Source organism: Chanodichthys erythropterus, chromosome 2 (genome assembly GCF_024489055.1).
Source record: "Chanodichthys erythropterus isolate Z2021 chromosome 2, ASM2448905v1, whole genome shotgun sequence".
Lineage (NCBI taxonomy): Eukaryota > Metazoa > Chordata > Actinopteri > Cypriniformes > Xenocyprididae > Chanodichthys > Chanodichthys erythropterus.
The window spans coordinates 8,828,543-8,843,116 of NC_090222.1; the positions used below are offsets into that span (position 1 = coordinate 8,828,543).

General features: G+C 36.7%; 1 protein-coding gene across 2 annotated transcripts in view; it reads left to right on the top strand.

The window, feature by feature from the left end:
* Positions 1-12,743, top strand: part of scgn (secretagogin, EF-hand calcium binding protein) — a 190,671-nt gene extending 177,928 nt beyond the window's left edge. For both annotated transcript variants that reach the window (XM_067392248.1, XM_067392237.1), the window contains one exon: positions 12,609-12,743. In XM_067392248.1, the coding sequence (XP_067248349.1) occupies positions 12,609-12,737 (129 nt within the window). In that variant the 3' untranslated portion in view covers positions 12,738-12,743. The remainder of the gene's footprint in view (positions 1-12,608) is intronic.
* Positions 12,744-14,574: the final 1,831 nt, after the last annotated feature.

Sequence of the window (14,574 nt, forward strand, 5' to 3'; positions counted from 1 at the left end):
TTCACTAAGCTAGTCGCATCCAAAACAATATCTGAAGCCCCTGCATTCTTACTATCCTCGATTAAAGTTTGGATGCGTGTCTCTAATTCTGAGATTCTCTCTGTCAGCCTGACTATTTCCCTACATTTATGACATGTAAATCCCTCGTCGCTGACAGAGAGAGCTACACTGAACATGTGACAAACTGAACAGGAGATAACAGTGGGAAAGGATGACATGACTCACCGTGTTTGTAGACTGATCCGAGTTACCACTGTAGACTGATCCGAGTTACTACAGCTGTTTGATGAACGCGTTGAAAATGAGCGCGCGAGACTGATGACAAGTTATCAAGCGAGATGCAAACGTGTTGTAACAGCGATTTAGATTCAAAGATTACAGGCTAGCGACGTCAGATTAATGTGGTAGGCAATAATAATAATATAAGCATTAATGAATAAAAGTAAGAGATTCAATAAAAGTAAGAGAAAACAAAGCTATACAGAGACGCAAACACCAGCAGCGAGGCCGAGGCAGCAAGGCAGACAGGAGCAATCGACGCAGACAGGAGCAATCAAGTATGTATGGAATCACTCAATGTTGAGGAAAAAATATGAAATCATCAACAAAAAAACAATTGTTGCTCGTCCTCTGGCTTTTGGCAACCTAAATTATTTGAGGCATGAACTTCATTAATGAAAAACAATAATCCCCATCAAGCTTGTTTCAACTTTCTCGAATAGCGTTTGACAGATCAGCTTTGCAGGGTGGAGCCTTGTCATGGACCAGTGTTTATAATTTCCACCATAAATTTCCAATTGAATTGAGATCTAGACTGTTTGCTGGCCATGTTTTTGAGTTGATATGCCTTTCTTGAAGAAAAGCTTTGACACTCTTTGCTCTGTGGCAAGATGCATTACCATCCTGAAAAATTATTTCATCATCACCAAACCTATTTTCTATCAATGGAATGAGAAAAGTGTCAACAATTTCAGTGTACACCAGTGCATTTACTGTTAAGGTAATGAGTGTCATCTCCCCTGGTCCTTTACCTGACATGCACCCCCATATTATAAATGAGTTGGTAAATTTGATTGTTTTCTTTAAGCAGTCAACTTATACTTTTCATTAGAATGGCAATTGACAAAAGTTCCAGCATAATCTCCTTGGCTAATGAAGATTCACGATTCTTCACTGAATGACACTTTCATCCAATCATCCATGAATCCATGATTGCTTCTCTTTAGCCCACTGTAACCTTGTTTTCTTTTGTTTAAGTGTTAGTACTCATTTTCATTTGACTTTTCTATATGTAAGCTCAGTAAGCTCTATATGTAAGTTCAAGCTGGTTTTTACAGTTCTGTCACAAAAATTGGCTCCTGATTCTGTCTGTTTTTCTTTTTTGTTGTGCGTTTTCTATTAGTAAAGGCATATTGCTTTGAGATTTCTATCTTGGCGCTTTGACGTCTTTCTTGGAGTGCCATATGTCTTGCTTTATAACCTTCTCATTTAGTTTATACTTGCACCAAATTTTAGACACAGCTGACTGGGAGCAACCAACTTCTTTGGCCATACTTTGTATTAAAATTTCTTGTTGAAGGAGTTTTATAATCCATTATTACATTATTACAGATGATTCCATATTTATTTCCTCAACATTGAGTGATTCCATACTTTTTCCCTCTACTTGCTCTGGAAAAAGACATGCCAATAATAATAATAAAAAGTGTTTGAGGTATGTTTCCTGAAGCCAGAATGTTAAGCTATTGAACAAAACCTTTTTTGTGTCATATCTGTGATATGTTTATTTGCTATAAAGTAAACAATCTGAGTGAATATCCTCTAAGTGTGGTGATTCCATAATTTTTGCCAGGGGCTGTATTTCACGAGTCTCCTGTTTGTTGGGGGGCTATTCATGTGTGTTATATTTGCAGCAGCAGCAGCATGTCTTGCATGCTTATATCAGTTTGTCTGTGAATGTAATTGAAAGTAGCAAGCAAGTCTCAGTATTTATTCTGCAGCATCAGCAATAATCAACAGCAGCAGCAGCATAGCAGATCTATTCAAGATCAAATACATTAAATTGCCATATCCATTGCCATGCCAATCTCTCAGAGAGTTGTCATGACAGAAATATCATTATTACAGCAAATGTGCATGGTCGCTCAGTTAGTAAATTTACAGACTAAACCTGTAATTCTGCAAAATAACAGTGGAAATGGCGGCCAGAATAAAATCAGTTACTTAACCTATTAGATTTTAAATAACTTAAACAAACACCAAACAATTCCAGCAATAAAGGTAAGTTTCTTGATTGATGCTGTCATCCAGGGAATCACTTAATTGCTGTTTTTGAAATGCTTTAAAAAGCTTTGGCTTTCTGCACAAAATTAAGCTCTGGTGTAGGTCTTCCTTTGTCGATTAACTCCAGCTTTTCTTTAAAAGTTAAATAGCATGAATAATAAATTAGCAACAATGTCCTCCTCATTAATGTTGTTTGTGGTTTCCATAGCAAACAGCATTAGCTATTGTATCAGCATTCCCCCCAATTAAAAGGGATGATATGATTTTCAGTAAAACAGCATGAATTTGATTTGATTTGAATTGTTTGAATTAAATACTGTTTAAAATGAACTAAATAATTTGAATTAAAATACTATTTGGCCAGTTTAAATGAATGAATCAACTCTATTCTAAAAACTTTATCTGATAAGTGATTTACACAGTTTTGTGTTTATGTAGTTTTGATATATTTATTCTAAAACATAATGATATTGGATGATTTTTGGCAATGTAATGTGTATGGCACAAACGGCATTTATAGTCTGTATCCAATATTTTCCAATGCCTTGCACCTTTGACGGTGTTAAGTGGATGGGAATATGCATGGAAATGATAAGCAGATGAGGTTATGCATAGGATAACTAGGCATTGTAAACTACATATATGGAGGAGACAGGGTGGAGATGCTCGTACACACAATCTTTAGCTGACTGTGTTTTATAAAGGGATTTTTGCACAGGTTCTGGTGTACGCATGGTTTTATAAATCTGAAAACTTTTGTGCGTGCGCAGAATCTAGCTTTTGTGTGTACAAACACTTTTAGGATGAAATCTAAGGAAAGTTTTATAAATGAGGCCCCAGGACTCCCAGGTAAAAAACAAGTATACTAAAATACACTTTATTTCAGTACACTTTGTACACTTCCATAATGTACTCAAAGTGCCCTATTTCCATGTACTAATTTTGTACTTAATATACTAAAAATTCTTCTTTAGTACTTCTTAAGATAATTTTAAGGAACATCTAAGTGTACTCACTATGCTATTTAGAGACACCATGAACATGAACTAAAACATACTATCTTTTAACATACTATCTCTGTATTAAAAAATGTATTTAGTTACCACTTGTAGTACACTTGAACCCATCTTTCATACACTTTTAAATATACTCATCAGACACACTTATGAATTATTTAAAGTCCCCCTGTAGTCAATAATTTTATCCCTTAAAACTCTTCTTTGATCACCAAAATTACATATTTAACCCTTTAAAGCCTGACACATTAAAAAAATGGCAGAAAATTATATATTTTTGGAAATTAGATGTTTATTAAGCCTTGAATCAAAATCAAAAAAAAAAATTTTTGCCAACTCATTTTGTTTATGATATATTTTTTTTATCACATTTGATACATCAGGCTTTTTGGGAACGTTTTGCTTACAACAGTGTAGATTTTAGATACAAAAAATCTATTATGCCTTTAACAGTTTGAAAACATAGAACATTTTAGGCAGTTTTTCTCTTTTTTTTTTTTTTTTTACATAGATCTTTTTTTCCAGTCCTTTTATTTCACTTTGTGGTAGTCACGAAAGCAGTTTCTGTCTTTGTTCAGGCAAAGATGCACCTTACACTTCTCACAGTACACATGTGAGAAGTGATTGTTGGTGCAATGCTTGCATCTTTGTCGGGTTTCCCATGTTGGAAAATGATCCATGGCATCCCTTCTGACATCCGGGGGCACACTGCAGCTTGACCTTTTAAGGGGTGCTGATGGAGCTGCTTCTGGACAGGATAGTGGTCGGCCAACCTTTTTAGCCTTTCCAGCACTTGTGAGTGAAGTACCAACCAAAGCTTGAAACCTTCGCAGAGCCATGGTTTTCATCTTGGGGTCTAGCATCTTCTGGTTTCTTCTGTAGAGGTTCCACGCATTGATGACTGCCACTGTAACAGTGTGCCACCAGATGTACATGTACCATCTTCGGGATCTGAAGCTGAATTTGTAAAGTGCAGACAGCATATCAAGGAGATTGACGCCTCCCATGAACTTGTTATATGCTTCAACGATGGCTGGTCTGGGAACCATTATGTGAGTTTTGGATTTGCGATCCCAGCGTTTCACATTTCCCACAGGTTCAATACCCACAAATGAAGAAATCAGGTTCACTGCTTTGTTTTCAAACCATCTTACAATGATGTTGTTGTCCTGGTTCACTCTGAAGTCCATTAACCCTCTTCCATGTTTCTTCATTTCCCTTTCATCCATCATGGTGCAGTTGGCCATCCTGTTCATCCGGATTGTGCCAATGTAGTGGATTTCTCTCTCCTTTAGGTGCTGCACCAGGGGAACTGATGTAAAGTAATTGTCTGCAAAGACCTTGTGATTTTTTTCCTGCTGGAAGTGTTGATGTCATTTTCAGCACAACTTCTCTACTGCATGACATTCTTCAGGAGGTATGCAAAGAAACTGTTCTTGCAGGTTTTGTAACCATGGCCTAAGCTTCCACAGTTTATCTTTCTTTGCATCATCAGAAACACTGAAATTGTCCTGAAAGTGAATCAGTGTGAGCAATTTCAGAAACCGATCTCGAGACATTACATCACAAACTGCAGGAAGCTTTGTCTCCATCTCCCAATATGCTCTCACACAGGACATCTGTACTAACCCCATATGCATGTACATGCCTAGAACTTTCTCTATCTCTTTGGCAGTTGTGTTTACTGACTTGCCCTCTTTTTGTACGCTGTACAGATTTGTTTGTTCTGCCGTTTCCTGTAGCATTTCATCAGTGACAAACTGTTTGAAATACATGTATGGAGTCCAGTTACACCTGTCTTCTGTCCCTTCCTCATCAGATGCAATGAAATCGACAGATTGAGGTTGAAATTGTTTTTTTCTCCATCTGTATTCTTTCTTTTTTGCATTATCCTTCACCGACTGCTTTTTGAATGTGTCCTGTGTTGTTGGGACCTCAACTTCTATGCTGCTCTGGACTACACTTTCGACTTGATAATCTTCCTCATCACTGCTGTCTGAACTTCCATCATCATGCATGGCCTGAGGAATCCATTCCTCATCATCATCCTCCTCTTCCTCTAACTGCTCTAGGTCACTTGAATTGCCATCCATTATTATGTCGATTACATTTTGAAGATGCTTTTTTTTTCTCTTTTCTTCCTCTAATCTTTTTGACATCTAAAAATACACATAAAAAATTGATGATTCCAGCATATTGATTATAATTTTAGAGGAATTGTTACTGTAAAAATAACCTAAATGTATTGTAAGATGACATTGTGGTAGGCATATTGTAGATTACATAAAAAAAAATGTGACACACAGGGATAAAGAACCTTATACCTGCAGTTTCAAATTTAATATGTGCATTTTTAACACAATATATATTTTAATATGGCATTTCAGTCATTAATTGCCATTAATTGAATCATCCCAATATTGTGTGTGTTTGCATTGTGGTAGTCATAAAGTAGATAACGTTACTACAATTTGACATCACTGTTTAGACATAAAGCACCATTAATACCTGCAGTATCAAATTTGATACACAATTTCCAACACGATTTACTTGTAATTTAACAATTAAATTATTAAGTAATTATGCATTATTTCAATTCAGAAAGTGTTAAATTAATTATATCAGGCGCAATCCAATATTATTTTTTACCTTAACAACTTGAAATTAGCCTTTATTTTCCTGCCGAAAGCGTCTGGCTTGATCCAATCGCAGCCGCCATTTTGAAAAGCTAAAAATTCACCCCTCTACTGCCTGCAGTACAGTGAAATTCCACAAGATGGGAGAATACACATATCAAAATAGATACAACAGGTTTTCAAAGAAAGTATTGCTCTCACTGGTTCAATATATGTCTTAGAAACTCGTGTATCAAATATGATACGTGCAGTTTTAAAGGGTTAAACGTTTTTTTCATGTGAAAAAAATTCTTAATGCCTTAAAATAGCTTGAATGTAAACTCTAAACCTTTGCCTCATTTAATATACACGGATATATGAATATGATAATTAGCCCCACCTCCACTCACTCGCATGAGCTCAGACAAGATCTATTCAGTCAACCTACTGAGGTAAATGCTGCACAACGCCATTGTGACAATGGTATCGCTCTCTACAACGTCAGACACATAATAGTAATTAATATGATTAGTGTTTTGCTTGACTATGTTATCAAACAGCTAATAATGTTACTCAAACCATGTTCACATTCACGAGTCAGACAGCTGCCTTCTAACAATCAGTATCCTTACAAACGTTTTGAACGACTCAGAACGTCAGTGGAGAAAGGCATATAGTTCATCATACGTCATACAGCTGCTATATTGCTAAATCTACATGGTTTTTCATATCAACAGAAAAACATACCGGGATAACCTTCTTTTGAGACTCCCTTGTGCGGTCAGTTAATAGGTAATATGCTAAAGCCTGCCGGCACGTTGACATGATTGGTTACAAGGTAGTTTGTGACGTCAGAAACACCAACGATTTCAAACTGTGGGTTTGAGACTGTCTTTGGTTTACTTCAGTTTTAAAGAGAAAATACTCAGGAATAGTGTTGACTTTGCACATGGTTTGTCTTAAAGCATGTTAAAAACACCAGATACATATGAACAACATTAAAAACTTTTCACCACAGGGGGACTTAATATAAGAATAATATATGATAAATATATACAAAATCTCTTTATAATGTATTGCCCACATATTTTTATACATTAATTCATTTCAAATGTATTGTAACTATGTTAATATTCCATTTATATGGTATACTTAACTACATGTTAATGGTGTCTTTAAATAGTACTGTCACATGAAATAAGGAGGATTCAATAGTGAATGCAGTTTAATAGCATTAATAACAGCAGGAAAGATAGCAAGGGTCAGACGTTGTGGGTGCAGATGGCAAAATATTTCATGGTAGTGCAGAGACTCCAATAAGCAAACCAGTCCTCCAACAGGTAATCCAAAACTGCCTCGATGAGGAATATCCAGAACGGCAATGATGAGCCCCAGCTGATGCTGATCAGTTCATCAGAAGCAATACAAACTCACAGAGAGACAGAGGGTGCATCTCAATCAGCTCCCTAGTTCAGTAATCAGGGCACTGATCAGGGAGTCGGCCATTTTAAGGGCTGTCTCAATCACACTAGATCGTTAACTCCCTAAAAAGTCCTACAGTGCACTGCAAAACCTAGGGTGCATTGACACTCACTATGTAACCTTAACAGAAGTTCTGAAGCACGAAACTTAAATCATGTGAGCCAGCTCACTACACATAACAACTGATAACAACACTCAATATATATTTTTAAAACAGAAACCATTATTTTATTATATTTCAGCATAAACACATCGTTAGACAGGTAATTCGAACACAATCTACCTAACATTTATAATTTATTTATGGCTGAAATGTTGCACGTATATGTAACAACCAAAGAATGTATCATAATGTACTTTAAATAACATTACAAGTAACATTACATGTCATCAGCTCTGCAGCTCTGTACAATTGCTCAATGAGTTAATTTACACTTTCAAACGCCCAGAAAGGTACTAAAGTTACATTTAAAACATTTCTTGTCACTACAATGGTTCAAACTTAATGTTATAAAGCAGGGATGGACAACTCCGGTCCTGGAGGGCCAGTGTCCTGCAGAGTTTATCTCCATCCCTGATAAAAACTCACTTGCCTATAACTTTCTACTAATCCTAAAGACCTTGATTAGCTGGTTCAGGTGTGTTTGATTAGGGTTGGAGCTAAACTCTGCTGGATACTGGCCCTCCAGGACCGGAGTTGTCCATCCCTGTTATAAAGTGACGAGAATACTTTTTGTGCACCAAAAAAAAACAAAATAACGACTTTATTCAACAATATCTAGTGTTGGCTGATTTCAGAACACTGCTTCATGAAGCTTCAAAGTTTTACTTTTCTTTTGTTTTTAATCAGATTTATGGCTACCATTTGTTCAAAGAAGTATGTGCAGTTATAACTATTCACCTTATTTTCCGCTACAACAAGGGTGGCGCCATTACGTTCGTTTTGTCATCTTACTTCCGGTTGAGGGACCTAAACTAGCAGTCGCTAGCGGTAATCCTATATCTGTAATGGTAGATGAGTATTATATGCTCAGTTAGGGTCTGTCATAACAATTAGATTAAGAAGAGAGAACAGTTGAAACGGCATCAACGATGTTACGAATACAATGTGAAGCGGTCCGAGTGTTGTGATGCACTTTACAATTTACACCCACCACCTTAAGAAGAGGAGCACCTGAGGCAATGGCTGAAGGCGCTAAACTTGAAGTGACCACCCAAGCGCCCTTATGTGTGTTCGTACCATTTCATGGACGGGAGGCCGACTGACAAACACCCTTTCCCCGAGAAATGGCTCGGCTACGATGTTCCGGTAAATAAGTCACGGCGGATGCTGAACACGTTGTCAGATTCAGGTAAGCTAATTTAGCTAGCCATGTACATGTTAACCTAACGTTAGATTTGTGAAGTCCCTTCTATGAATACAGTTAAGATCAGTAAAGAGCAGTTCACAAAATACAATGAATCTTGCATTATTACAATTGCCACCTATATATTTCATATGTAAGATAGTACAATGGTACATATTTAAGATAGGATTGTGGTACATTATAGTTTAATAATAGCTCAAGTTACTTACATTATTCCTGTAATTTATAGAGATTGCAGGTGATAGCAGGCCAGCCAGCTACATCTCTCATATTGATATTGACCTAACTATTAACACTAGAGTTAGAGATTGTGTATACTGTCTCGTTTTTAATGCATCTCTCTCTCACACTATTCTGTTAAAGTAATGCAATCTTATATTAATTCTCATGATCAATAATTACTAATGTAAAAAAATGTGTATGGTTATATTATTTCCACAGATGCATTGATGAGCGTCAGTGATCAACTATGAGGATGATCACATCCTGAACTGTGATGCAGAAACACACTGGGAGGATCCATCTGTCTCTGACCACAACTACACTTCAAAATCACATCTCAATCTGAAGCCTCCTACATCTGATATGAGAATGAAATGCGTTGAGCTGGCGCCATTGTACACAACTCTGCTGAGAAACAACCACCATTCATTCAGCCGCCGAGCACCTTACCAATATATACACCAACAGTTTCCAGCTACACACGTGGGATCAACTCCTGACGACTCTGATGGAGCTGCGTCGTAATTTATTGCAGGGTGATCATTAGGGTGGTATAGGGTGGTCATATCAGGATGATAATTTATCTATATCAGCACTGGAGTAAACAGTGATGTCATCACCCAGCTAAGTTCAGTTCGCATACAATGTTGTCAATGCAGACAGATCAAAACACTGTTGAATATCAAAGGAAGGTGAAACTTGTCATTCCAGCATTCACCAAGAGACGCACAAAACTCTCTGAAGAAGACACCACCAACACCAGGCGCATATGACTGAAAATCTTACAACAGTTCAAATTAACCTCACCCCTAAAATTGATCATTTAGAGAATTTGCCCCTTTTACCCTTCTGAGCAACACAATTTCTGATGTAGAGGATGAATAAATGTTGATTTTAGGTATGTTTGTCTGTGCTGTGGTTTTGCTTTAACTAATCAGTGTAAATAGTGTAAGTAGATATTTTTATGAACCTTTACAATATGACCAAATGTCTATCTTAAAATTATTTCTATAAACCTTTACAATATGATCATATGTGATGGGGTTTTTTTATCTTTACAATGTGGCCAGATGTTGGCTGTCAGTGTCTTTTTAATAAAACCGTATAATGTGAGCTCTTACAATTTAAAGGGATGAAGTATTCTGATTTAAATAGAATAAGTCATGTCAAGTTTGCAAATTAATTCTATCTTGGTTTATTGCATATGAAAATTAAATGTTGAAACATTATCTCTACATGAAGGTCAGTAAAAGGTGTCTAGCTTCCTGATAACAACAAACACTCTTACGACTGATTTTATCACAACTTATTAAATTACACATTTTCTAAAATACAAATCACAAAGTTATCTTTAACAAAACTGATTTTAAATAATTCCAGTCGTCTTCACCTACACCCTCTACATGCTGCTCCATCAACTCCTGACAGTCCCATGGTTTACTCTGGCCACTTCTTCATATCGTCTACCAGTTACGGCCGTTAACAGTGACGATATGAGACGTCGTATAAAGTTTTCTCCGTGCTCCCAATTTGAAACATTTACTGCATTAACGTTATTTGTCATTTTTCTAAAGTTATAGCTCGCTATAAACAATCTTTTAATTACTGATCTAGCTAACGGATGTGCCGAGTCAGTTTAGCGGAAGTCGGATGACAAAATGCGGAAGAGCGGAGAATTAAAAATGGGCGTGGCGGAATAAGGTGAATAAGGTTACTTGTACTTTTTTTGATTGCTGGTTTTGTTACAATTATGGACAAACAAGCTTATATTTTATACACTACCTTTTAGATACTATAACATGAATATACCACTTTGTTTCGACAGTACAAAGATTATTTGATTAATTTGCATTATTAACAGGAAATGAAAAATGAATTATTGGATCCTTAAAACCTCAAATCATTGTGTGTCACTGATACAGCCCATGTTATCAAAATCTCACTCCAGCCAGGCAACTAAAGTTGGCAACCCTGGTACTGCATTACAATACTACAACCCAAATTCCGGAAAAGTTGTGATGTTTTTTTTTAAATTTGAATAAAATTCAAACTAAAAGACTTTCAAATCACATGAGCCAATATTTTTATTCACAATAGAACATAGATAATATAACAATGTTTAAACAGAGAAATTTTACACTTTTATTCACTAAATGAGCTCATTTCAAATTTGATGCCTGCTACAAGTCTCAAAAAAGTTAACAAGGGGGCAACAAATGGCTGAAAAAGCAAGACATTTTGAAAAGATTCAGCTGGGAGAACATCTAGCAACTAATTAAGTTAACTGATATCAGGTCTGTAACATGATTAGCTATAAAAGGGATGTCTTAGAGAGGCAGAGTCTCTCAGAAGTAAAGATGGGCAGAGTTGTGAAAGAGTGCGTAAAAAGATTGTGGAATACTTTATAAACAACCTCAACATCAAATTGCAAAGGCTTTGCAAATCATCAAAAGATTCAGAGAAACTGGAGAAAATCTCTGTGAAAAAGGGACAAGGCCGAATACCTTTTTTGGATGCCCGTAGTCTTCGGGCCCTCAGACGACACTGCATCATTAATCGGCTTGATTGTGTCAGTGACATTGCTAAATGGGCCCAGGAATACTTCCAGAAACCACTGTTGGTAAACAGAATCCGCCGTGCCATCTGCAGATGCCAACTAAAGCTATATCATGCAAAAAGGAAGCCATATGTGAACATGGTCCAGAAGCGCCGTTGTGTCCTGTGGGCCAAGGCTCATTTAAAATGGACTGTTTCAAAGTGAAAAAGTGTTCTATGGTCAGACGAGTACAAATTTGACTTTCTTGTTGGAAATCACGGACGCCATGTCCTCCGGGCCAAAGAGGAGGGAGACCTTCCAGCGTGTCATCAGCGTTCAGTTCAAAAGCCAGCATCTCTGATGGTATGGGGGTGCATAAGTGCATATGGTATGAGCAGCTTGCATGTTTTGGAAGGCACTATGAATGCTGAAAGGTTTTAGAGCAACATATGCTCCCCTCCAGATGACGTCTATTTCAGGGAAGGCCTTGTGTATTTCAGCAAGACAATGCAAAACCACATACTTGCAGCTATTACAACAGCATGGCTTCATCGTAGAAGAGTCCGGATGCTGAATTGGCCTGCCTGTAGTCCAGATCTTTCAACTATAGAGAAAAATACGTCAAACATGACCACAAACTCTTCAGCTGCTGGAAACCTATATCGGGTACCAAATCTCCTATACCAAACCTATACCAAAACTCCAGAAACTCATAACCTTGATGCCCAGACATCTTCAAACTGTTTTGAAAAGAAGAGGAGATGCTATACCATGGTAAACATGCCCCCGTCCCAACTATTTTGAGACCTATAGCAGGCATCAAATTTGAAATGAGCTCATTTTGTGCATAAAATTGTAAAATTTCTCAGTTTAAACATTTGTTATCTTATCTATGTTCTATTGTGAATAAAATATTGGGTCATGTAATTTGAAAGTCTTTTAGTTTTCATTTTATTTACATTTTAAAAAGTCCCAACTTTTGGGTTGTACTAATAATTTGTCAGTAGTGGCAGTGTCACTCTGTTTCCTTCTCTTTACATTTCTCTCTATTTCTCTCTTTATTCCAACACCTTCTTCTTTTTCTCAGCCCAGTATCAGTGGTGTGGATCTGGATAAATTCCGTGAGGTTCTGCTTCATCATTGTGACGTGAATAAAGATGGAAAGATTCAGAAGAGTGAGCTGGCTCTGTGTTTGGGAGTGAAGCTTAAACCATAGTCCTCACATGCAGACTAAAGTTCTCAATTTTGCTATAGATCACTGGATTTCAAAACTGTATTTGGAAGGTGAACGCATGTGTAACTTATGTATTGCTTGCTTTTCAAAAATATGTTCCACTTGCAAAATATGTTATTGTGAATTTAATTTTAAGGAAATATAATAACTTTGCTTTTAAAACCATACATTTTTGCAACAATAAAAGTAATATCTGTTAAGCATGTAAAGTCATAGTAGTGGTGCCTTAAATATATATGTTACTTGTGAAAATTAAAGGATAAAAACAGACTTTGATTTGGTTCCATGTTTTGATTTTACTTTATTTATTTATTTATTTTTATTTATTTATTTATTTACCATTTGGTTCATTTTTGTGAAAATGGGAACTTTCAGTGGATGATTTAAATCTGGAAAAATTCTAATTATATTGAACTTAGTCTTTCTAATGAGTCAAACTAAAATATGCTAAATAAACAGAATATTCTAACCATCTTATGCAGCATAAAGACCTCACTGAAATACCATTGCCGTGAATGGTTGTTAGTATAAAGCACATGGCGAAGGAGATGGAGAACAAAACAGTCTTTATTAAATCCACTAGGAACTCTCAGGATTTCGCAAAAGAACATGTAAACACAACCACATAAACTTAGATGATACTGGACAAAGAAACTGAAGGAACAAGATTTAAATACACAGAGAAAATTAAAGGGTTAGTTCACCCAAAAATGAAAATTATGTCATTAATGACTCACCCTCATGTCACTCCAAACCCGTAAGACCTCCGTTCAGCTTCGGAACACACTTTAAGATATTTTAGATTTAGTCCGAGAGCTTTCTGTCCCTCCATTGAAAATGTATGTACGGTATACTGTCCATGTCCAGAAAGGTAATAAAAACATCATCAAAGTAGTCCATGTGTCATCAGAGGGTCAGTTAGAATTTGTTGAAGCATCGAAAATACATTTTGGTCCAAAAATAACAAAAACTACGACTTTATTCAGCATTGTCTTCTCTTCCGGAATCCTTTCCATTTAATTGATTCCATTGAATCCTTTCACCTGTCGGCGTTGGTAATCCACTTTTACGTCGCCGTGGTTGTTTTTGGCGATTAGGACATCTGCAACATTTTGAAGCATCGAAAATACATTTTGGTTCAAAAATAACAAAAACTACGACTTTATTCAGCATTGTATTCTCTTCCGGGTCTGTTGTCAATCCACGTTCACGACTCCACTTCTTCTTTCCTGTTTTACGGCGGTTGGCATCCAGCTTATTGGTGCATTACCGCCCCCTTCTGCTCCGGAGTGTGGTTCACGACTCCGCAGTGACACTGCTGACGTGTTATCTGGTGCGCCCGAGCTTTGTTTACAGTCTGAGGGAGACGCACACTGTATTCAAGCTATTCTACATTGTTTGTATTTTGGTATTGCTATATTTTTAAAAACGGTGCATTAGTGTGCATGTCGCAGATGTCCTAATCGCCAAAAACAACCACGGCGACATAAAAGTGCATTACCGACGCAGACAGATGAAAGGATTCAATGGAATCAATTCAGTGGAATCAATTCAATGGAAAGGATTCCGGAAGAGAATACAATGCTGAATAAAGTCGTAGTTTTTTGTTATTTTTGGACCAAAATGTATTTTCGATGCTTCAAAAAATTCTAACTAACCCCCTGATTTCACATGGACTACTTTGATGATGTTTTTATTACCTTTCTGGACATGGACAGTATACCATACATACATTTTCAATGGAGGGACAGAAAGCTCTCGGACTAAATCTAAAATATCTTAAACTGTGTTCCGAAGATGAAGGTCTTACGGGTTTGGA